The sequence below is a fragment of the Copadichromis virginalis genome, linkage group LG13 (genome assembly GCF_057382275.1).
Source record: "Copadichromis virginalis isolate Kocher_CV1m ecotype Utaka linkage group LG13, C_Virginalis_male_GT1.1, whole genome shotgun sequence".
Classification (NCBI taxonomy): domain Eukaryota; kingdom Metazoa; phylum Chordata; class Actinopteri; order Cichliformes; family Cichlidae; genus Copadichromis; species Copadichromis virginalis.
The window spans coordinates 20080621-20105329 of NC_140630.1; the positions used below are offsets into that span (position 1 = coordinate 20080621).

The 24709-nt window shown below is 39.4% G+C and overlaps 1 protein-coding gene across 1 annotated transcript; it reads right to left on the reverse strand.

The window, feature by feature from the left end:
- Positions 1-448: 448 nt before the first annotated feature.
- On the reverse strand, positions 449-24430 carry col21a1 (collagen, type XXI, alpha 1). Its single transcript, XM_085477918.1, has 29 exons — positions 24307-24430; positions 20098-20225; positions 19416-19970; positions 19077-19242; positions 18757-18985; positions 17508-17678; positions 16166-16243; positions 14971-15045; positions 13760-13822; positions 13284-13337; positions 13147-13200; positions 13003-13056; positions 9196-9249; positions 9057-9110; positions 8928-8981; positions 8502-8555; positions 6742-6786; positions 6595-6648; positions 6470-6523; positions 5403-5456; positions 4778-4849; positions 4404-4439; positions 3736-3780; positions 3335-3367; positions 3098-3244; positions 2938-2992; positions 2664-2855; positions 2508-2585; positions 449-2371 (listed from the first exon to the last, which is right to left on the reverse strand). The coding sequence occupies exons 2-29, from the start codon at positions 20192-20194 to the stop codon at positions 2184-2186; spliced, it is 2865 nt and encodes a 954-aa protein (XP_085334044.1). The 5' UTR covers positions 20195-20225; positions 24307-24430; the 3' UTR covers positions 449-2183.
- Positions 24431-24709: the final 279 nt, after the last annotated feature.

The following is a 24709-nucleotide window of genomic DNA, read 5'->3' on the forward strand; positions in this document are numbered from 1 at the left end:
GATAATTAAACATATAAACAGAGAGGGATTCACGTGTGATGAGTGGCTACTGTCCAAACAGGGTGGAAAGGAAGTCTTCTTAGAAAAATTCATACGCATACTAAGATGTTGCCACATAGCGCCATCTAGCGTAAAAACCGAACATTTAGTCATTTCTGAAGTTTCCCTGCCAGCCACAGAGCGTTTTAGCTGAAGCTGCGCTCATCCAAGTTTCCTAAAGCAGTGTCCTAATTCGACGAGCCATGCGATGATCTCTCTCCTCTTTTTTCTTCCAAACCCATCACCGTACTTAATCCCCTTTTGATGCTTCACTTTGAGTGGAAACTCCCAAGTGCAAACCACACCCACGATTCCATGTGAAAGATGAGATCAGTGATGTGATAGGAGAGCAGAAATAAACGCGTAAAGTTCAGAGACAGGACAGCAAAAGCCAAACAAAGTTCACAAATCCTTTAAAAGATTTTTTTTAATTCTAGTTTTTAAAAAAGAAAATAAAAATGGCAAAAGTCATACCTTCACACCAAATAATAACATTACAAAAGATGTTTAAGAGAGGTCACTGCTGAAATGTGATGTGCCTCTCTTATAAATAAAAAAAAAATACCTGCTACAGTAATGAAAGGTAAGCTGGGGGAACATAAATGGATTAAAATGTGAAACTAAAGTGTTGGTGTGTTCATAGGTGGCACATTTTTTATATATATATATATTTTACATCCTAAATATAGAACAAATAAGACATGGCAATGAATGGAGAAGTATTGCAGTAGGAGGGTAACCGGGGTGATGTGTTTTGTAAAAAGTTTTCACGCACAAAAGTCAGAATGCTTTATGAATTCGAGCTTCCAGGAGTGAGTACTCAGCGAGAGGCAATCAAAGTCACAGTTTTGCGCAGAAACTTGTTAATTTCTGTGATAATTCATCACGAATCAATTCACAAATCATCATTGTTTTTTCATGTGTGTGTTTGAGTGTTGATTTTTGTTGTTCTGTTTTTTAGTGGAACATGTGGCACCTGCCCTATGTGCAGTAAAATCTTATAACGAAACATGCAGTGAAGGAACACAAGGGGGCAATATAAGAAAGTGTACCAGCCACAGGGACTTACAGTACAAACTTCAAGATTATTAGGAGTCAAATATGTCAGCCAACTGCAGTCAAACGCTTTAGTAACGCCATATTAAGATGTGACCAAACAATCACCATTCATTTAGAATTCACAAACAATTTGCACATGTATGTACACATAGGCCTTATACTGATAGGTGTCACACTGGAAATGGTGGGTTTATTTAGGTGTGGTTCACAAGAATCGAAAGGTTGCATGTAAATAATGTTCAACATAATTGACTGTATGTGTAATCTGCACATACACCTCACGTTTTGAAGTAGGTGTGCATGTAATTAGTTGATGTTAATGCAGTGCATGCCATAAATCTCATTCAAAGTAAATGATGGCATGGCTCAAAATGGGTCCTTCCTCTGAGCTGACTAAATGCCAACAGCTTCAGACAACAGCAGGATTGACAAACACCTCAGACTCAAAGGTGTTCTCATTAGTTCTAATTATAAATTCATCTCTTCATCAAGATTAAATATAAGGCTCAAACAGTAAACAGGTGTATGTTTTTTGTCAGCAAAGCAGAAGATTTGGTAAGATTGTGTTGGAAAACCATAATAAGCTTTCTTGATATGCAATAAAATCTTGGTTAGACCTTTATGTTTGCTGGCGTTTGGTATGCTGCACCTAATACGACAGGCACTGCACTTACATTTCCTACCTATACACAAACCCAGATATCCATCAAACTGTTAGCTGTAGTGTGTTCATAGATGGTGTGCATGAGTCTATGCGTAGTAATCTTAAATGCAGTGAGTACCGTGCGTTACATGGCTGGCACATTTGATACCTCATATAAGGTGCTTGGATAAGAGGTATTCACTGGAGCCAATCATTAATCCTCTTAACACCATTAAATTTTCAAAGAATGTTCAAAGCCATATGACTAATAATACAAAATACCATCAAAGAAACTGGGATGCATAAAAGGTGTCACATAAACGGTGTCAGAAGAGGTACGTTTTGTTTCCATGTCAGAGAGGAACTGTAATGGTGAGATCTTCCTGAGAATATCTGTTCTGCATCAGCTTTATACTGGTGCCTGCAGTGATGCTGCCTTATGTCAATAGTTTGGGCCTTTGCTGTAAGAATCCCGCCTCATCATGCCTCCATAGCACATGGATGGATCGCACACACCAGGCTCACCAGGGATGCCAGGATTACCACTTTTACCCTCTGGGCCATTTTGACCAGGGGGCCCAGGTTTACCTGGAGTACCTGGTTTACCATGTCCCTCCGGACCCATTGGACCTGTGGAGATATAAATAACAAGCAACCACAATGGAACACAGCTGAAAGCTAAATACCAGATATCCACTAAAAGTGCTTCTGCACTTTTACATGACCTTATCAAATGAATGGAAAATAAATCTGTGATTTTCTTTACCTGGAGGTCCAGGAGGCCCATGGTCTCCAATCATGACCCGACCAGGGCTCCCCTTCTCCCCTTTGAAACCTGGTTCTCCTGCAAACACAAGTGTCCTTGTTAGAGAGATTGTGCAGAAAGTTTTAGGATATGCGACTAACTTGACCTTTATTTTACCTTTGAGACCATTAATCCCAGGATACCCCGGCCGACCAGGGTGGCCTGGCAGTCCCCTAGAACCACTAAGCCCAGGAAGACCTCTGAGTCCCTGGGGCCCCATTGGACCTGGTGGGCCAGGAGATCCAGGCTGACTTTGACACCTGGTACAGCTACTCTGCTGATTGCTCAGTATCAATAGAGGCAGCTCAGCTGGAAGGATTGATAATGAGATAGTTTCATTTGGGGAAAATACATAAAAAATGTTCAGCAGGTAGATTAAAATGATACATACCCTGAAGAAGCTCTCTGCATATCTGCCGAATGTGATTGTCTGACATTGCACTTAACTGCAATATAAAGTGATAGACCACGACCAACCACTAAGTTATACATAACACGATTACAAAAAACCATTACAAACAAGTTGTTAGTACAGTATAAGGCACACGTACATATCTTCCTTCGGGTCCAGGTGGGCCAGGAGGGCCCATATCTCCCCGCAACCCTCGGGGGCCTGGTTGGCCTGACTGACCTGGCTGTCCGGGTCGTCCAACTTGACCTTCTTGACCTCTCTGCCCCAGATCCCCTGCTGTCCCTTTCTGGCAAGGATACCACCCCATTATTAGTAATACTAGTTATTATTCATGTTACACTGAGGTAAGGTAATTGCTTTATTGAGCTTGACATACCTCTCCTTTCAGACCCATTGGACCAGGTGATCCCTGTCAATCAAAGTAATGATAAATAATTTAAAAAGATGATAAAACACTCTGAAAAGCACTGTAATTGACATTTATTATTATCATTCTCACTACGTACCACTTATTAGCATTTGTGTGTTTAGGCCTATGCCCCCCCCCCCCCCCCCCCCCCCAAAAGAAAACAAAATAAAAACAAACTAGAATAGTAGGCATCAAACTCCAAAATATGAACAGATAATCTGATTTTTGGAGGTATTGAAGAAAAAATATTATCTACTAATTTTCTTGTCCAAATTTAGTTAAATCTCGCTAAACTATGCATTTGTACCAGAAACTGTTTTCTTACACGTGTAGTTATGATGCAACAAAGCCTTTCAAAATTAACTCACCACACCCCCTGGCCGCCCCTGCTCTCCTTTTTCACCTTTCATCCCCTGGTGTGGAAATCATTAGGTCAACATTAGATTATATTAAAAAAAACACATAAAATCAGGTTTCAGACTTCAGCCAATGCTGTATATGCAAAGTACTGTAGATGGTGCTATCCATTAAAAAATTCACTTAAAACAGGAAGAATGACACATATTTATAGTAGTATTGAGTTTTAATGTAGTTCAGTGTAGCCATTTCATTCTCATTAGCATTGCTTAAATTAAAAAAATATGTTGTTTACATCCCAGATCAGAGAAACCTCCTGTTCCAAAAAAGCAAGTAAAGCTGACGTGAAAGCTTCCAAATCCAGATACAAGATGTGATAATAATGATTTGTAAGTATATTAGTAGACTGAACTATTATGAATTCTATGTCCAAAAAACCTTCCATCATCAGGAGAGGTTCATCCTTCCAGACAGCAGACACAAGCCTGGAATAGACTTTTGATTTGAGGTTCCACAGTTTCACTGTAATTGCTGTTTTTGGACAGAAGCAAATCTTAATCCAACACCCAAAGGTGATGTTGCGCTAATGTAAAACAAAGGTTGTGTTCTCAATTTTCTAACCATTATTTGATCTGCTTAACTTGTGCTGACTGCAATATAATTTTGTCTTGAATCTTACCATGTCGCCCCTTTCACCTGGATTCCCCCTCTGTCCCTGTGAAAACAACAAAGGCACAGAGTTTCATTTTATAACATGCTTTTAAAGTTAGACACACTAAAGTCTGTGCATATCACAAAAAAAAAAACCTAACACCAGACTTTTTGTAGCGTTTTTGTACAAATTACAAATATTACCTACAAATCTGATTGTGATTTACGGCTAATTGATATGAGTGTTCAGTCATTTTTATAACTGCTATTTCTGCAGACCATGGACCTAAATTTCACAATCTAAACAGACTTAACCCTGACCTGGAATCAAGAGAATACTTTGAATTTCTGACTAGATGTTAAAATTCTGGTGATATCAACAAAAACAGATCATGGAAATACCTTGCTTCCCTTCATTCCTGGCATGCCTGGGTGCCCTGGTTGACCTGGACTTCCTGGTTGCCCTGCACTGCCCTTTAAAAGCATGCAGTTAAACCCAGTAGTTAAAAATGGAAGCAAACAAAAGAAATAACTGTTATTTAAGAAAGATGCTGTTCGGCCAGAACATCATAACCAGACCCTTCAGAACACTGGCATAGGACCTGTCAGGGTGTCCTGTAGGGTCTAGCTTAGGGTTGTAGAGCTTCTGGATTAATGAGTGGGGCCTCTGTGGGGTCATACGGTGGTATTCAATGGGTTTTGCAGCTGAGGAGTTTCTATAGGAGTTTGTCATTTTCTTTTTGCAGTTCCTGATCAGTGTTTGTGGTGTGGCAGGGTGCATTGTCTGCCTTTGTGGTCTGTAACACCGTTTAGGTATGTAGTATGCATCAAAGTTTAAATGCCAAATGTTTCCCACTACAACATTCCATTTTAAATAAAGGAAAATAATGTATTTTACCTGTCAGTGTGGTTTGTAGTTAATGTTGTGGCTAATCAGTGTGTACTGTGGTTTTGATTTATATACTGCTTTAATTATCAGCTTCCAAAAGAACTTGCTCATCTGGTTCATATTTAAATGGTAACATACCGCAAGCCCCGGTGTGCCTTTTATGCCCGGACTTCCTCTTTCACCCATATTCCCCTTAATTAAGAGATAAAACACATTTTAGATTGCAGAAAGAATACAATGAGATAGCATCCAAACCGCATCCTATTATGTGGCTGATATTTTTGCTTTCTTATCATAATTCATTTTCAGTGATACATGCCATAGTTTGAGCATACTTTCATGAGGTTTTGGGATTGTGCAGTTTGAAGTTTAATTGTGTCTAGTCGGTGCTTTCTTTTCCAGCTGAACAAGCCTCTGTAATTGCAGTCTGAAGTTCAGCCATAAAATCAAAGTAGTGCCTGCATGTCCATAAACGACGTTTTCACTTGTGTGCCATTCACCAATACGCATTGGCTTGTTAAAAGCAGATCAGCTAATGAAAAATGATTAGGAGACAGCGTGTCCAGACCAGACAAGCCCAGACTGCTTACATTTCCACTAAAATTCCACTGACGAAAGCACTAGATCCTGATCGTTGCTTAATTTAGCTCCACTGGAGAGGCCAGAAGATCGTTACTTGTTCTAAGGTGTATTATAGCAAAACAGGGACCAAACAAAACATGCAATGCTGCCGGCCAAGTACTTTTTCTTGTTTTTCCTCAAAGCTTAGAAAGCATCAAAGATTCAACATTATCCAAACTAATGTGATCATGTGCTGCAATTCATTTAGTATCGGCTGGACAATATATATACTGATGCATGACATCATGCCATACTGATCTGCTGTACTTGGAGGCAGCTGCACTGCATTGTAATTGGAGACAGTTTCAATCAAGCTTGAGCTTGCTGCTCACTAATGCAAGCATGGATTAATGTGGATTAATCTTAAGTTATTGATGTCTCTGTGTCGCACTTTTAACTAGTGCATTCACAGCCCGAGGGCTATGGAGGGGGATAAACTCACGTTAACCTCATAGTTTATCCTGTATTAAATGTCTGTTGGTAAGATCAAAGTCAGCCATTATTTCTACTAAGTTCATTCTTTTTTTCATCACAGCTGTTTGAAGAACCTCAAACATGATGTTCTAACAGGTGTAAATCATTACCTTCAGTCCGATCGGTCCTTGCAAACCTGGTTCACCAGGTAATCCCATTTCACCCTGCAAAAGAGGGCAAAACTGTGTTGCTAACTCTTCAGATCAAACATAAACAAGAACAGCTATTAACTTACAGGTGGTCCAGTCGATCCTTTAAAGCCCCTGGGTCCAGGCTCACCAACTTCTCCCTTTAATGAGAATCTTATCAGTCAAATATAGTCATAATTAATAAAGCAAAACCATTGTTGAGTTTGCTTTGCACATACATTAGGAGCTCTTACCTTTTGTCCATCCAGGCCTGCATTTCCAGGCAATCCAGGCATACCCTAAGAGCAACGTGGTGTTCCAGTTAGTATATTTAATAATGAAAAGAAGACAATATGACTATCAGTGCTACAGATTTGCATTGTAAGAAACAGAAATGGCATTTTTTAAAATAAAATTTCAAAGGCATCGTTTGACTTTATGCCTTACCATTGTTGTGAAATGATTATTTCATTGTGTCAGTAGCAATTGTTGTTATTTTCTCTCCATAAAAAAACATTATCTAGTCCTTGTGGATGGAGAAATGCCTACCAAAATGTTATGCTTCCCAGATGTGGTTGGTTAATTTACATGAGAAGCAGAGTAAAGTAGCTTGAGGCTTTTTTTGAGGTTAAATTCTTGTGAGTAACAATTTAGTAAATGTAATCACCCCCAAATCAAACTATTTCCTGCAATTTAAGTTTGTTCTTTAAACTAAACCACATAGATCCCTGGAAAAACCCTATGTGCCTCAGCTGAACCTCAGTTAAATACACTGTATTTGCAGATAAATGCAATAATTTTTAAGTGAATGGTTTAATGCACTGAAAGTTTTTTAAGGTCAGCGTGCAGCAATTACTATACTTTTTTGTGTTTCAGTTAGCTCCCATATGGAAAACATATATATAAATCTTATAAAGTTTTTATCTGTCTTGTATGAAACTTGTATGAAAAGCATACAAGAGTGAAAACACATATAAGATCCCTTGAAAAATTATATAATGAAACCTGTATGTTTTGTATACTTACTAAAAAAATATATGAAAGTAATGAGAAAGTGGCCACTTTCATGAGTAAATCATGTAAGCCTTATATGATTTATATATGATTTACTCATGAAAGTGGCCACTTTCATGAGTAAATCATATATCATATGGGCTTTTCTTAAATAAATGCTTTCAGATGCTGCCTTACACTGAAGTTTCAGTGTGCATAGAGGACAGATGGGATAGGAAGGCAGTGAGAGAGTATATAGTGTTGCCGTGAACACACAGTCCTCTCCAACACGTGAAGAAATCCCCTTGTTGGGACCTACAAAGGAGAACTGCATCTTGTTTTAACTTGAGGAAGCGCAGTTCTAATCCTGCCTCCTTGGATACGTTGCTAGCGCTATTGTTCTGATGGGGGAAAATGGCTTACAGCCTTGTGGAGCAACTGAGTCATCTTTTGCAGACCCATCGCAAAAGTTTGGACGAGGCTTATAATCATGATCAGTGGGGTGGCTGCCCAGTTGAAAGACTTTCTTCCTAAAACAGATTTGCCAGAGCGTCACAGCATTCCCCCGATGAGTTACTTTCACTGCATGAGTCTGTTTGTTACATAACAGGGTTATCCTGGGATGAACTACAGGGGAAATACCCCTAATTTACTGCCTGTCAGGGGTAGTCTTCGTACTGACACTGTGTTAACACTGCAGTCTTCATACACCAAAAAACATTATACATGCAAACCTGCATGATCCGTGAAATCGGCTCTTGCAGTGGCCTACTTTACTCTTCTCTTTGTATGTTTCTACTATTATTTCATGCTAGAACATTTGTAAAACATTATGTGTTCTGCACTTCTGGTTCAAAATGCTTTGCTTAAAAGTTAAAATCTAAAAAACAATATGATATTCATGCAAGTCTTCAATGTCTAGGACTCCAATTAAAGTTGCAAGACAATAGCAGCAGCTTAAACAACCTGGAAAATACCAAACCTTTGATCAGCACTGTCTATGTGTGTGTTTATGACTTACAGGATGGCCTTCCCTTCCGTCAGTACCAGGAATACCACTGGCTCCAGCTTCTCCCTTAATACATTTGAAAAAAACTGACATTTAATTTCATCAAAATTTATAGTTAGAAGCCCTCAATTCCAATACCCACATGCCAGCTCAATCACAGTGCCCGACATTTTAGTCAATTTGAGTCAGTCAGTCGACATCTATTTAAAATGTGAACTTCATGCTCGATGTTTACAAAAGATGGGAATTGGAAAAGGACAAGAGGGACACTTGGTTATGCATGATTCGATTTCCATGGTTGCCAAAAGTCAACAGCACAACATAGGGGAACAACTAAGTCTTTTAGGAGTGTGTGCACTCATCCAACCTCGTGTCACTATTATTCCCCTAATCCCTGAATGAGCTTTGTAACATACTACACTGTCAGAGCAAACAGACCTTTTGACCAGGTCTTCCTGGAAATCCACCCTTTCCATCTCTCCCAGGTAGACCCTGAAATCACAGAAAATTTAATTATATACACAATTATGATGGGCTGTGAGTCGATTCTCAGTTTTTTATACATACAGGTTCTCCCAGAGGACCTTGTGGCCCAAGAGGTCCTATACTTCCTTTTTCTCCCTGACAGTAGACAATCAGCCAGTTAAAGCATGCATATTTCATGTTTAAACCTCTGAACTACTTTCAGGATTGTGTGGACACGTACCACATGTCCAGTTTTTCCTGGTAACCCTGCTGCTCCCGGGGTCCCTTGTGCACCCTAAGGAAAGATTTTCACCTTCAGACAGTCGTGTATCAACATCTGCTCCAGAGTATCAGAGTTGTTTGTGATATACATTGATGGAAAAGCAAACAACTTTTTGTTAATCTGAGGCCCATAATGTAGACAGAGAACTTCATAGTAAAGTCTGCTCTGTCACAAATATGCAGCAGCAGTGGTCTTTTCTGTTGCCTAGATAAACAGTGAACTTAACTATTTAGACTGAAACTTCAGGGAGTGGCATGTTGTATTGCATCATTGGATATTTTTAAATTTGCACTTGCTGACCCAAAACTAGACATTAGTAAAGTTTCTGTTATGCGTTGCCAAGTTAAGGGAACAATGCGTCACTGGATTATAACATACTCAGAAGGAAAAAAGCCTAATTTTGGAACAAACGGGGAATTGCATCACTTGTTTTTCTGCATTCAAAACTATGCTAATGGCCTCAAGAAGGAACAAATTACTGTATAGTGCAATACCAAGATGACATTTGTTACTGGCTGACTCAGTGACTTTGGTGGGCGACATTTTTATTGAGATTCTGTTTGCAAAAATATGCTGAATGCAAAAAACACCGTTGGAAAAGTGTAGACGTTTCTCTCTTTCTGTCTCAGCCCCATTTGTTGTTCACTTAATAAACATGACCCAGTAGCATTCTCATACTCAACTGTCTCAAAAAACACATCAGAAATCTCCCTGGCTATAATACTGTAATCTTGTTTGCAATGGATATCAAATGAGCTATGGCAGAGGGATTAAAGAAGCATTTATGAAAGCTTGTTGTTGGTCTTCACGCTGCAGTGAGTTTTGATAAATAGGGTTTTGTTTTACTTGTAAATGCTAAGATGTGCCAACCTATATGACAACACAGAGCTTAAAAGAAGGACATTCTTGGAGACTGCACTATAAGCTGACTGACCAGTGACTTGCAGAAAGCTTTTGCTATGGGGCTCATGCTAACAGGTGTGTTTACTTTCGAAGCAGGGGTGCGGTTTTCATTGATTTCTGCTGAAATGAATGCCACCATTGTAGTTACAGTGTTAATAAACTACAGAGATCAATATCACAGGCTGGATGCCCACATAATTAGCAACAAATTGTTCATTGAAGGGTGATGAATGACTGCGGCCATGAACAACTACCACAGACTGCAAATACACAAACATAACCTTGAATTCTGTTCTCCTGGCTTAATTTGGCAGACATCTCATGTTTCTGTTCTCTACATCCTATGCCAGGAAAAAAAGATTGCACCCTTGGTGGTCTTACTATATGGGAATAGTTTGAAAAGGCAGATTGAAACATGTTTGTATCCAAAGAAAACAGTTTATTCTGAAAAGGGAGGAACCTAAAGAAAAGCTTTCGTAGGTCCTTGCTAGGAAAGGTTTTTCGGCTATTGTTCTGCATTGGAAACAGAACAATAGCCGAGAGGAAACGCCTTTTGACCCAGACATGAAGGGAAATTTGGTTTGATAGTTTCATTTAGACTATTTAAAGCTGATTGCCAAATAGTTATAATTTATGATATAATTATTCTTTCTCCCACAGCTAGGAGGATTTCATGCATGTAGTCCAATAATGCTCTTTTCACTGTTTTGGCCTCACAATGTGTGTGGAATGTCCTTCAGTGAAGTCCGGGCAGAAAAGCCTCTGTCCATCTTCTGACGGAGACTAAAAAACAGACTACCTCTGCTACCTCTTACTCAACAAGAGCAATCCAAGACTGCATGCCTCTGCCAAGGTTGAAAAATTCCCTCCACACCATCCATGAATTAAATCCCTGGATCCAGAAAGATATCTGGATCTGGACTAGTTTGTGATACTGAGACAATGTCTCTCTGCATTTCTCGTAATGGTAAAGAATTCTTCCAAAAGTTCCTGGATCTAGACTCATATTTAGATTGACTCCAAACCCCTTATTACTTATAATCTGGGCAGACCCTATTTCTGGTAAAATCTTCATGCATATCTTTAAGAGTCCTGCAAGCAACCTAACAAACCAAACCAAACCAATTACGTAACACAAAAATCTTTTAGAGCTCTGTTTATAAAAGAGGTACTCCCACATTTGGATGATATTTAGCTTTTGCTCCACTTAGGTTAAAATTCACTTCTTGTAAGTCACTGTCTGCCAGAAGAATGTAACACAAGTAGAGGTCCAATTATGGGATTTCAAAAGAGCGCTGGAAATGGGATAAAATAAATAAATAAATAAATTCACCTGGTCCTTAATAGTGTAGTGTCTGCTTATCGAGAAGACCGTCCAGCAGCTTGTAAAAACCTAATGTGATACATCCTGGACACATGTGTCCGGGACAGATGGCACAGGAGGATTTACTCCAGGCGCAGAAAAGTGTCAGCAGTCAGCTGAGAGAAGTTTTTAGACCAATACTAAGTGCTTGAATTGTTCTCCCCTTCAGCCAAATAGCAGGGGGCCCCTGTGGTCCCACTGATGACTGATGATATGACAGAAATGATGCAGTTTGCAGCAGCTGCATTAACTTAGTGAACTTTAAAGCAATGCTAAACACAAAATGCTGTTCAGATGAACATAAAAGGGACTCTGCTGTGTCTGTTGTTGCTGTTTCGGTTATCGAATAAGCAAAAAATGCTGGATCACTTAGGCTTCGCTTGCTTTTAATTCATTTTTAATGGTCATTTCTACGAAAAAATGTCCTTCCAAGGAAGATTTTCAGACTTTCTTGTTGCTGGATAAAATTTAAATTTTCTCAATTTTTTCATTTGGACCTGTTGTGGTGGCTGGCACATTTCAGCGTACATATGATGTATCCTATCATATAACAACATGCATAATTTTCTATTTGTGTGACTAAACAGTGGAAGCTGTTTTTTAGCTGATGCACCACTTATTGTGGGTAAGTCTTGATTCCATAACTTGGTTTTGTTGTCATCTAAGGCTTAGAGATTCCATCCATCCATTTCTGAAAATCACTTGTCCAATAAGGGTCATAGGTCAGAAAGTGCTTTTCCCAGCGGTCATGGGATGAGAGGCAGAGTAAACCCTGGGCAGGTTGCTAGTCACTTGTATTTTTTCCAGAATTATGAGGTTTATTCCTAACTGAGATCCATGTGACACATATAGTCCTCTGTCAAGGCGTGATCAGTTTTGTTAATTTGGTTTCTCAGATCACGTGGTCTATCTACAACTAAATATTAACCGCACTTCTTGTAATCCAGTCCTAGGACCTCTACCTTAAATATTGTAGTTATAGACTAAAAAGCAAGGAGAAGATGCAACTCGGGCTGAACAAGACACCAAGAGGAAAGAAGATGCACCCCCGGTTCTCTTTTTTAACGTTCCTAGGAAATGGCGGTACAAAAGTCAGGAAATATGAACACATTTAAAAGGTCTCCGATGACCCTCCTGCTCTCTCTGCTCTCTTGTTCCACACTATAGATGCTGTACTTTTTACTCTCCCAATGGATCTGCTTTATCTTCAAAACATATGGCTTCTGGAGTGATTGATGCAACAATGTTCAAAGTTGATGTGTCTAGCAGGGATTTCCTCTCAATCCTACATTTGATCTCATAAAAAAAAGATTTAGCTTGAAAATTCAATGTGTTTTTCTACTTTTAACTATCGTTTCTTGTTCTTTTTTTCCCTTCCAGCTATAGCAGAGTTTCCATGCTTGAGCTGATTTCTACAGAAATATAAGGAACTGGATCTAGATACTATATTAATGAATAGAAATGAGGCAACAGCTGAAAATAATAAATAACATCAGCACCTTCTCGCCTGGTTGTCCAGGTGGCCCCGGTAACCCAGGAATACCCCTCTCACCCTGAAAGAATAAACTTGTGTTTAAAAAAAATGTCTATCAGTCGCCACAAAATCATGCGTGACACCACAAAGTGTTATTTGACCTTCCTACCGAAACACCGGGCCTCCCTTGCTCTCCTTTGTACCCATCTGGTCCACGTGACCCCTTAAAACAAGGAAAATGAAAGCAGCTTTAAATTTTCAACACTATCTTATCACTGACTTTTCATCCACTGGTTATTGATTTACCTTAATTCCCGGCGAACCTGGGAAACCTGGAATTCCTCTAAGCCCAGGGATACCCTTGAAATGAAAAAAAAAAAAGACAAGAGATGCACACGTTTGTTTAAACATCTGAATCCCCTCCACTGTGTGCATGCTCTCTGGGTGATTCTAGGCTGCGGGCAGATGCTTTTTCTGAGTTTTTGATCATGCTGTAGAACATGTGGTTTACTTTTGGATAGTTTTCATCACACAAAATCACCACCATGTTGCCAGTGCTGCTATAAGCAAAGATGTTTCTTATTTAACCACTGGAAAATTAAGAAAGTAAGCACATTTACCAGTGTGTTTTAACATTCTGAAGCAGTCCTGACCACATATAATGAATAAGAAGAAAACCGTTATGATCTACTGGACACAGATACTCAACTGGCTTTCTCAAAAGCTGCTGTGGATGCTGCTGTTGGTGATTATGTTTGTATATTGAACTATGTAGTACTCACAGGCTTACCATCAGCACCAGGAGGACCATGCTGACCAGGAATACCAATGCTTCCTTGCTCTCCCTAAAGAAAGTGGAATGACGTTATTCAACCATGTGTGATTAAAACTGTATCATGCAGTCTCAAAGCAGTAAAGTAATCCATTTAACACACCTCCGGTAACAGTAAACTTTCTCACAGTGTTGATTTAATTTATCTATAAAGAATGCTTAGCAAGCTTGTTTATCTAATGTAAGATGCACCATGTGGGGTCTTAAAGAACATCTGCACGCCAGCAATGTTCCCAGCATTTTGGATCTATTAGTAAATGTAATAAAAGCATACCGGTGACCTTATAAACACAAACATTAACAAAGAGAGTCTTTTGCCAAGCTTATATCTCTCTGAGGTCCTTGTATAACGGCTTTTATGACCGGGGCTTTTTGATACCCTGTGATCAATAATGGCAAACATGTAGGTTTTATTTCCCACTTTGGTAATTTTCCATTGCACCCAGTATTTATCTTTGACAGCAGTCTGGTTTGGTTTAAGAAAAAACAAAAGTACAATACTCCGTACATGTCCTTACAAGACAAACTTACACACACAAACACACCATAGCAAGCCTCACTGGAGAAAAAAAGACCACTTGGTGCATCCATAAATTATAATACTGTTAGTTTTCAGCAGGTAACTGTGTGCTTAAGAGCTTAAAGTGCTAAAACTTCCCACTCAGCACCGTTTCTGACACAATCTGTTTTCACAAGCTCGTAGGATCTGATCTGTTGGTGAAGTGCAACGTGTGCTCGTCATTTACAGGATGTCTGCACACAGTTCACTAAGGCTGAGCTATAAGAGAGGGAAGGTTTGAGTTCTGCCCTAATACAGTTTGTCATTCCTGAGTTTACACATAAATTCATACTGTTAAAGATAAAGTTGCTTTTGTGATAATTAATCTCTTCAGTCCGCTACAGCTTAAAGCAAATATTTAATGAGCAGTCTGGACACTGAGGGGCTGGACAAGGCAACAATGTATGCCAAAGCAGGAACAAAGTCAATGTGTCTGCAGTGTTGGCACACAGGCAAAGAAAGATCTTGTGACTAGATTCAGCTCTTTTTTAATATGAACAGGGCAATAGGGTGTCTGAGCGATCTCATGGTTAGATACTGTGTGCAAAGCAAAACGACAAAAGGCAAAGACTGTGAGGAAAGAGACAGAAAAAAAAACTGACCTTCATTCCTGGTTGTCCGGGAGGTCCAGGAGGACAAACACAAGGTTCTGGAGTCGGTTCAACGCGATCAGAGCACTGTAATAACCAAGCATAACAAGAAATCACAGCCACACACTAAACATAATCTGCAAAGCTCTGATATTAAGGTTTAGTCTTTGGGTTATTTGGTCTTTCTCATTAAAACTGAAAATATGCATCACGATTTCTTGAAACCACTTTAAAGCTGCAAACCATGAGAGAGGGATATATATTCAAAGGATGCAAAACAGAGAAAAACAACACATTCTGAAAAATCAGAAGGTGAACGACAAGTACAGGCTTTAAAAATTCAGTTCAATTCAGTTTTATTTCTATAGCACCAAATTACAAACAAATACTTCAAGGCGCTCTACATCGTAAGTGAAAAACCCTACAATCCCCTGTGGTCGAGCAAATGAATAAATAACATCCTTACATATGAATTGTTCTTGTCATTTTTAATTAAATTTTTTAAGAATTCTAAAAATAGTAAAATAGAGTTGATAACATGATATAAACAGCTTCACTATGTTTAGCTCTAGCCTACTTGCATATGTACACTAGATATGTAGGTGTCGGAGAGCCTCCATTCAAAAGAAAATTGATGACCAATCCTGGAGATTCCAAACAAACCACTGAAAAGCACACACAGAGAGAGGAGAGAAGTAGCGATACTTGGAAAGCATTTGTAATTTTAGGCTTCTCATCTTGTCTCTTTTGATATTTTTATCCAACAGCTTCACATGAAAAACAGTTATTTGGCACTGGCTTTTGCGGTTGTAGCAAATCCCAAGCCAACAACGGGCCACTGCTTTGCAAACACAGTTAGAGCCAGCAGGCAATAAAAAATATAGTGCAACATCTCTGAAGCTGAGCCACGGGTCCTCCTCCAGCAAATTATTCTCCGCATGAACAGATGTGTCTTAAAATTAATATACTGAGCTTACACCTTCGCTTGTAACGTTGCAACCGACTACTGATGAAATAACAGGAAAGAAAGCATCACTGTACAGTCTGAGGTGTGGAGTTAACTGAGGATGAAATCTTTGGCTGCGCCATCACGGGGCGCATTGCAGAGCAGAAGCAGATGTAATTAGGAGAGGTGAAAAGTAGGTGAAAGTACGTTATCTTTTGGATGGAAAAACAGGTGTTGGGCCAAGCAGACTCATATACTTACAACTCCAGGTATTTCACAAGCAGTCTCCCGGTTGTTCTGCTCAGGGTCACAGTAAATGCGAAGTTTCTGAATTTCAAACTGGGAAAAAAAATTAAAGGAAGAGGTTGTTGTTAGAAACAAAACTTCCGATATTGGGGACAAACAGATTGTAATATGTGGCCAATTACGTGATACTTATTTTAGTTTTATCGGTGCTTTGCCACTAATGAATTGTAACAGCTATTGTATAACTGCTGAAGAAAAATAAGTGCCCTGATTGGCTGCTGAGCTGCTACATGTTGCCAGACCTCCCTCAGTGTGCACAAATGCTCTGCAGTGTTGTTACGCTATTCTTCCATTATTTGGTTATTTGGTTTGTTGTGCTGGCAGTGAAACGTCTCCAGGAGGTCCCAGGGACTGCGTCACTTCAGTTACCATGAGAGCATAATAATAATAATTTACATTATAAAAAAAAAAAAAAACCCAGATCAACACATAGCTTTGATAATGGCACTGACTTTAAACCTAAATAGGTTTGAATATAATAATATAATTTCTAGTTGGATGACTATTTTTACTTATAATGTTAGTGTAAATTGGCCGGTTTTATCTTTCTGTGTTTATAAAGACTCAATAACAAAAATGTTTTTTCAATTACAGGTGTGTTTATTCAGAAATAATACCATGACTGACATTGTTAAATAGCTCAGAAATTCATGGTCCTTATGACAATGGATAAGCACATAGAAAAACATTCACTGTGTTTAATATTGTGGTTCATGTGAATATATTCCCAGGAATGTTGAATGAATAAAAGTTGGTATTCTTTCAAAACAAAGGATTTTCTCATGCTTCCCAGTTCTTCACGTGTCTTGTTTTAGTTCTGGTGAATCTTATTGCATTAACTAACACTGCGGCACAACGGTGACATGAGAAACCTGCACATCTATATCATGCATATGGGCCTCGGGCTCCTTTATGTAACTGTTTGTGTTCCATCAAACTGAAAATAAGAATGAAAACATCTAGAGTGCAGAGCACATCTATTCTTCTTTTCAGTGTGATTATTGTTGGCTCACTGAGAACTGACCTCCATATATCTATCTATGGAGCAAATTACAACACAGCACTACTAATACAACATTTTTAGTGCAAATGGTGCCAACTGAGACAAATAAAACAACGATTCATAAGACCATGTGAACAAAAGGGTTCATTTTTGCCAAGGATTTATCACTCACGGAGTTAAACATGTCTCCTAGGAGGTAGCAGTAAACTGCATGGTATTATGTGATCTAGTTAAAAACATATATCGGCACTGAGTTTGCTTAGCTACTCATTAAACAAATGCTCATAGACTTACTGGCACTGTTGTTTCCTTTCTGACATATTTTCCTACTTGGGTTTTTCCATTGATGAAAATGCCAACAGGGGGCTCCAGTGATAAGGTTTCAATTTCCAAGTCATCAACATAAAGAGTGACATCCTCTTCGGTGACCAGCAGACGTAGCTGGTGCCATTTCTCATCAAACAGCTTCATTTATCATAGAAAAAAAAACAAGAATAGCCAAAACACATTAAAACAACCTAGTGTGATGATAAACACATGAAAAGGGAACCTATTATGCTCACTGCCAGATCTGTGTTGTTTTTTCTTTTTCTTGGACTCTAGAAGATTAGCTCTGCATGATTCACAGTTTGGGCCTTTAAACAGCCCCTCACTGTCTGAAAACAGTCTTTTTCTCATTGGCTGCCCCTCACAAACAGAAGGTTTGAACAACAAGTGAGTGAGTATATGGCAAACTATAAAGAAGAGCATAATAGGTAAACTTAAAATAAAACTTTGTGTACATTGCTTTGCAACAGTTTCATCTTCTTCAAAGCTATACAAAGCCGGCATCAGGATTAGATTTTGACCCTTACACACTTTAATAAGGATTGTTTGGCAGTCATAGCTACCATACAATCTCACAATACTCATTTAGGACATTTTTCCACTTCAGTTTTAAGGATGTGCACAGTTTTATAAACAAACAACAGCAAAGTGCTGCCAGGCAGTTTTGAGATGTGACCTAAAAGTGAGAACCAAGATCATCATTTTGATCAGGTGTTTCAGCGAGAAAGAAGATTTCATGTATGTATTGCACTTATGACTTAACTCCAGTGGGGATCATGTTTTGTCTTTCTGTCTGAAAAAGAAATCGCATTTATTGTATATTCTAACCTGTTTGTTTTGTTGTGTTGTACAAAAACATGAAGAGAAGATAAATGACCCAGTACAGCTTAAAAGCATCAGTAAAAACTAGAAAACTATTACAGGTACAAGAGACAGATTGAACCAGAATGGTCCAAATGAAACCCTTAGAAGCTGAGATAGCCCAACTTTTAGCCACTTGTATGGCTTCTAAATGGGCTTTACCTCTTTTCCCATAATGCAAATCTGTTTTGAATTAGCCTGTCTTCCTCTTAAACATCCTCATGTTCTCTGAAATAGCTGGAGCTGTCTTGAAAGGCAAAGAGAACTTAAACTGATGACACCACAACAGTTATTTTGACTTAATAAAGCTCTTACAAAACAACAGAGGATACAGCCTTTACACAGTGTTACCTACCTTTGCTGTCTGTTGTGAAAAAGTAACAGTCTGAATCCCATTTGGTGCCTTGCTGGTTGTTGTGAACATGACGGTGTGGTCAAAACCGTTTAAAGTTACCGCCATCTGAGGTTTACCATCTCGTGTCTGTACTCTCCACAGGTCCCACTCCTCTTCTGCAAGTGATCCTTTGTACCTCAATGTGGCCACGAAAACATATGAAGGAGGCAGGCCATCAGGAAAAAGGTTCCTGAAAAATAGAATAAATAGAAGATGGTCAGCGTGTCATACTTTGTCATACATAAAGATGATAAAGAAAAGAGAAAAGCATCCATAATTACCGTGTAGCTTCACTCAAGTCGACACGAGACGTCACCTGATAGGCCTTAGAGCCATAAAACGTCCCTTGAGTGTTCTTAGCTTTTTTTGCCAGATTTAAATGTAACAAGATATCAAAGCCCTTCTCGTCACGGGAATCTATAGGAATTCTGGCGGGACAAACAGTCTCTGTAACAGAGAAACGCAATAAAAAGGACAGAACAAGAGGCTGGATGACAAATGGAGTTCTTTATTATATTAAGAAAAAACACTATACTACTAGCACGAGAGTAACATTTGAACACATTTAACTTCATCATATTGGAGAGGAAAAACACAGACAACAATCAACAGCTGCTTACCTTCACATAGTTTCTGTCTTATGACCTGCCTGATCCTGGAAATAGCTTTGTAGTCCTCAACAGAGAAGACATAAGTTGAAAATGGCTTGTTTGCAATGTCCCTCAGCTCATCCTTTTCTGTCTCTGGACCAACACCAATTGCAAACAGGATTACTCCTTTTTTCCTCGCTGCCTCAGCAGCTTTCAGAACCTCATCTTGAGACTTCCCATCTGTGAGGACAACAGCAATTCTGGAAACGCTCGCTCGCTCAGAGAGGCCAAATAGTCTGTCTGTAGCAAACTCAATAGCTGCCCCGGTATTTGTGTTACCCCCCCTGTATTCAATGGACTCCATCGCCTTGATGAGGTCTCTGTTGGTGGAGTGCTTCCCCAGAGGTATTTCTAAATGGGGACTGTCACTGTACTGGACGACTCCAACCTGGGTAAACCTCTGCCCGACATTGAAGCTCGTCGTTATGTTGACTAGCCATCGCTTCACTATTTCAAAATTGACATCTTCAACACTCCACGAGCCATCTAGAATAAAGACCAAATCACATGGTGCAGTCCTACAACCTGAAGTGGACAAGAAGTGCACAATTAGCAATGCAAAAAAAAACGTTTTAATAAATCATATTTAGTTGAACAGCTACTAGATATGTAATGCGTTACATGTGATAAATGAAGACAGAAGCATTCTTACTTCTTAGGTCTTCATCTTGAGCCGCACTAAAGAAATGGAGAAGCATGAAGCACAGGCATCTTAACACACAATGCATGGATGTTGATTTGTAACCCATTACGGAGCAGTAACTAGTTCCAAATTTGCACCTACAGGAAAAGGGAAAAATATGCTTTGTATAGCACAGAAAAACAAATGGACAATGCATGTATTTATGACATGGTCACTGTGTATTTCTTGCCTTGAAAAAAGTTAATGACTCAGGCTATTGTTTTCCCAGTTATTATTGTTATTATTAAATGCTTGGCTGACATTTATTTTGGCTCACCCCCAAACCACATGTAGGTGATTATACAGGGTGTGCAATACCTTAAGTTATGACAAGGATGTTGGCCACATAATAGGTTTTTCAAAATGATGATGAATGATTCAAGCTTTGTGTACACATGCAAATTAGAAGCAACTGTGCAGCATTTACGCTTTGAGGTCATGGCAATTCCGTGAATTAATGATTCATACTCTAGTTATGCATTTAATGTTTATCCCCTTGTGCTTTTTCTTTTTTAGAACTGTCTCCGCCACAGATATTACTAGAGATCAATGTCTCGTCAAGCTGTCTGGGTCCATTATCAGAAACTATACTGTAAACTTTGTTGTCAGGTTGAGGCCCAAGTTAAGCAGAGAACAGATGGGGTGATCGGCAGATATCGCACTGTGTTGCTAATGAACTGAAATAATAAAGTTGTAGGGGGAAAAAACAGAAAGACAATGACCTTAAAAAGATGCAAAGAGCCGAGATACTGCAGAGTCAGCTAATAATTCATCCTTGAAAGTGACATTTTCACATTAAAGTTGGGTACTTGATTTATTTCACGTTAAAAATAAATATTAGTTGGAGCAGCTTTAAATTCAAAGTAGAATGCTATTACTGGTATCTTAAAGTTACACTAACCCTAAGCCAAAAAGTTTTGGCATCAGCCACACATAAGGTAATGTAATTGTGACATAATGCAGGATAAGTTTTCACACTACGCTTTTCCTAGAGTGCTAAACCGCAAAAGGAAAAGCTCCGGGGTATCATGCTCTGTTGACAGCACTACTCAGTAGCCACCCAGAATACGACATGACTGACTCGCACTGCTGCCATCAGGTATAAACCCTGTTATACTGTATTTGCTTACATTCACTTCCTCGCTCCAATGCTGCCACAATTCCCGCGTGACTCCAGAAATTCCATATTTACTAATAAGCACCACTAATCTCCTCACATCTCCCTCGCATCCTTCCTTCATGTGGCGCACAATATTTTTCCGATCTCACCGCACAGCCTCCGCCGCCTCAGTACACCTAAGCATTTTCCCTTCAAGCCTCATCAACCACATCCTCACATGGCTCTGTCAGCTTCACAAGTAAACAATTTATTGGACCTCTGACCACAACTGCTCTGAAAACCAGTGCTCAGTGTTTCCTGTGGGATTATCAGCTGTTTCCTCAAATCTGCTGCCATTTGCCAATCTCTGCCCACCCTTGGCCCAAATACAAGACGCCTGCCCAGAAAAGCTTCACTCCCACACTTTCCCTCCTCCTCTTCCTTCTTTCCCATCAGCACATGGAGAAATGTTAACCGGTGTCTGCCACATGCTGCTAAAGACGTACAGCAGTTATGTTGTCAGGTGGGTCATTCTTAAGAGTAAGGTTATTGTACACTCTGGCAAAATGTTTAAAGTTTTGGCAGAAATGAACATAGAGAATGAAAGTTTGGGGAGATGCCTGCTAAAGTGTTTTGCACTTATGATTAATCACTTTTGTTTTTCTTCCATATTATTTTAAACTCTCTTCGGCTTATTCATCACTTTTCTGGCTCTGCTACATTAGCCTCACTTGTGCTGACAATTTATTAACTAATTGACAAACTCCATTGTGATCTCACTTCCCAGCCTCTACTTATCCACCTGCACAACAATGTCATTGAATGATACTGAAATAAAGCAGTTTCAAGGCAAGTGCACAAAGCAGAGTTTGTCTTTTAACAGTACTTAATACTAAAAAAAATACGTGTCTGTATTTTTTTAGTATATTTTACAAGTAAGCACTAATGCGGTTGCATTATATTGCAGTGCAGTGATCATTATGTTTGTTCTAATAGACATATGAACAACACCGTAAAACGATGAAAGTTTTGTTTTTATATTTAGCATAATGAACTAGAGAGTGCAACATACAACTGTGTGTTGCTTCTCTGGCTCTTGTATTAAATCATCCGTTAAAGTGGTTCCCAACACGTGAAAGAAAGAAACTGCTGACATGCTGAAAGGAAGCGGTTACAAATGAGGACCAGATATGCCGCATGCAGTAAAAGACTCAGGCCTTGTGGAAGGAATTTGATGGGAAAAAACTGACCATATACCTTTTTGAAGCTTTTAATTGTGACATGTGAAGGTCAACGAACACACAGAGCAGGATATGACCCCTGGCCTCACAAGTATTTTTATTCCTGTGCGGGCAAAGAGCGGTCACACTCTTTAACATAACTAAGTTTTTCCACTGTGTAAAGTCAGCGTGGAAGTGACACCAGCTGAAGGAGGCGTTAAGCTGCCGTCGTTGTGCAAGCCGTTTTCCTCAGAATTTTTTTCCCCCGCTAGAGAGCTGGAGGAGGTTGCTGGAAAACCCCCTCACTGGCAGCGTCCAGCCAGGATGACTTTCCCCTCAACTGACTTTCCTCAAACCGAGTATTTCTACACCTCTGCTCGAGCCACATGGAAATGATTTGCGCCATCAGACAGTCAAATTCCAGCTGTGGACGGTGACCAGACACATGTAGTCATGATGAAGGGAGTCATCCTTCATCGAGGGATAAAAAAAAACAACGTTGCACGTGCCGTGCCATCATCCTTCATGCATAATGTAGCAGAGTTAACAGGTGCACTCGTGTTGCAGGTAATCATCCCACTGGCGCACTGATCTCTTGTGTTATTGGAGGCAGCACAGACGCTATTAACCTCCAGCTTTTGTTTTTGGTGGTCTCAACAGTGAAGCTGGTATGCAGAGGATTAAATAAAACTAAGTTAAAAGGTCTAAAATAGCTACCACAAGACACTCATTCTGTGCTGAATCTGTTGTTTGTTGCATTTTATTCCACTTTAATAGAATTTTTGTGAAGCTTAGTTTAGTAGCACTTTAGCTCCAGCTGGAAATGCTGTTCAGAAAGCTGCTGAACAAATGATATCTCACATTTCCCCAGATAACATTTCACTTGTTCAGGGTGGGCGACACACACTGAGTCATCACAGATACTAATGAGAGTATCAGACCTCATATTTTAAGCTTAATAATTACACCTTACTTGAAATGTGGCCATGATAGCACTTTTTATTACTAAGCTCGCAACGGGAGAAAATTAACACATTTTTCTATTTGTCTTGTTTCTGTAGTGTGCGCAATGCAACTGCAGACTTTAACTCCACGTGAATTGCTGAAGTTAAAATTATCTGCTGCAAATTTGGCTAAAGGAAGTTGTTCCATTCCAGAAACAACAACTGCTGTTCAGCATGTGCAGCACTTGCCAAGATCGAGGGGATTTATTGCTGCCAAATTCTTCAAGCAACAAGGGAAAGCCAAACCCTATCAGTTGTTCTGCGTGGAAATCTGTTCAACTAATCCAAACAGTTAAATAATGCGTTGTAAAACGTTAGCTCATAGAGGTCCTATAGCTTTTCAGCAAACATCTCCATTTTAAATGAGTTCATTCCTTATTTATGAAGATGACTGTGCTTGACATGCATGCAATTCTTACATATGTTTAAAAAAAAAGTGCACGAGTACAATACATGCAGTACAGTGATGCATTATCCAGAATGTTTGCAAAGATTTGAGAAATATGACAGAAAAAAACATTTTATGAGAGGAGAAATTGCCAGGAAAAAAAATCCTGAGATGAATCCCATTCATTCTTTTAGGATAGTTTCATAAACAAGGGACTGATAACTTATTTAACGTCTTCAATATGCAACTGCAACAAGTCTAGTACACCAAACTAAGCAGTCAAATCTGAGCAATGTTACCACGTTATAGCACACAGCAGACTGAAAATCATGTCAACATGTGAATGTCAGTGATCATGAACAAACACTTTGAAATTAGCAAACAGTTGTTTTGCTATGCACACAAAAAACCTATACAGCACAACAGCATCTTTAAGTCAGTAAAAACAGAAAGGAAGTCAAAAGTTACCAGTAAGCGTCCAAGCACTTGTCTGAATTCCCATTAATCCTCTCATTGAGAGCCAGTGATCAATACTGTTCACAGCCCCAGATTCACAGAAAGTGGATTTCGCGAGAAGTGCACATGTTTCACTGCTGAATGAAAGCCTGCCCTTTCTAGAAGCTCTCCTCTGTTTCTGTCCTTCTTCCTCTCAAACCGGCCCCCTCACTCCGGACTTTTACTGGCCCGCAGCCACCCTCAATTACCATGGGTGGAAAGAGAAGCAGATAAGGAGAGCATGAAATAGTGAACCAGACAACCCATCTCCAACAGTCCAAAGGGAAAATAATAGTAATGAGCAGAACTTCTTTCCAAGTGTTGAGGGTTTGGATTGTTGCTTAAGGCATAACCAGAGAACATGGAGTTTTCTGCA

Excerpts from the sequence above, each read along its gene's own strand:
- col21a1 (XM_085477918.1), bottom strand. The coding sequence starts at position 20,194 with ATGGGTTACAAATCAACATCCATGCATTGTGTGTTAAGATGCCTGTGC. Across the intron at positions 16,244-17,507 it reads GAAAGGAAACAACAGTGCCA|TTTGAAATTCAGAAACTTCG; the intron begins GTAAGTCTATGA and ends TTTTTTTCCCAG. Across the intron at positions 6,524-6,594 it reads AAGGATCGACTGGACCACCT|GGTGAAATGGGATTACCTGG; the intron begins GTAAGTTAATAG and ends CCTCTTTTGCAG.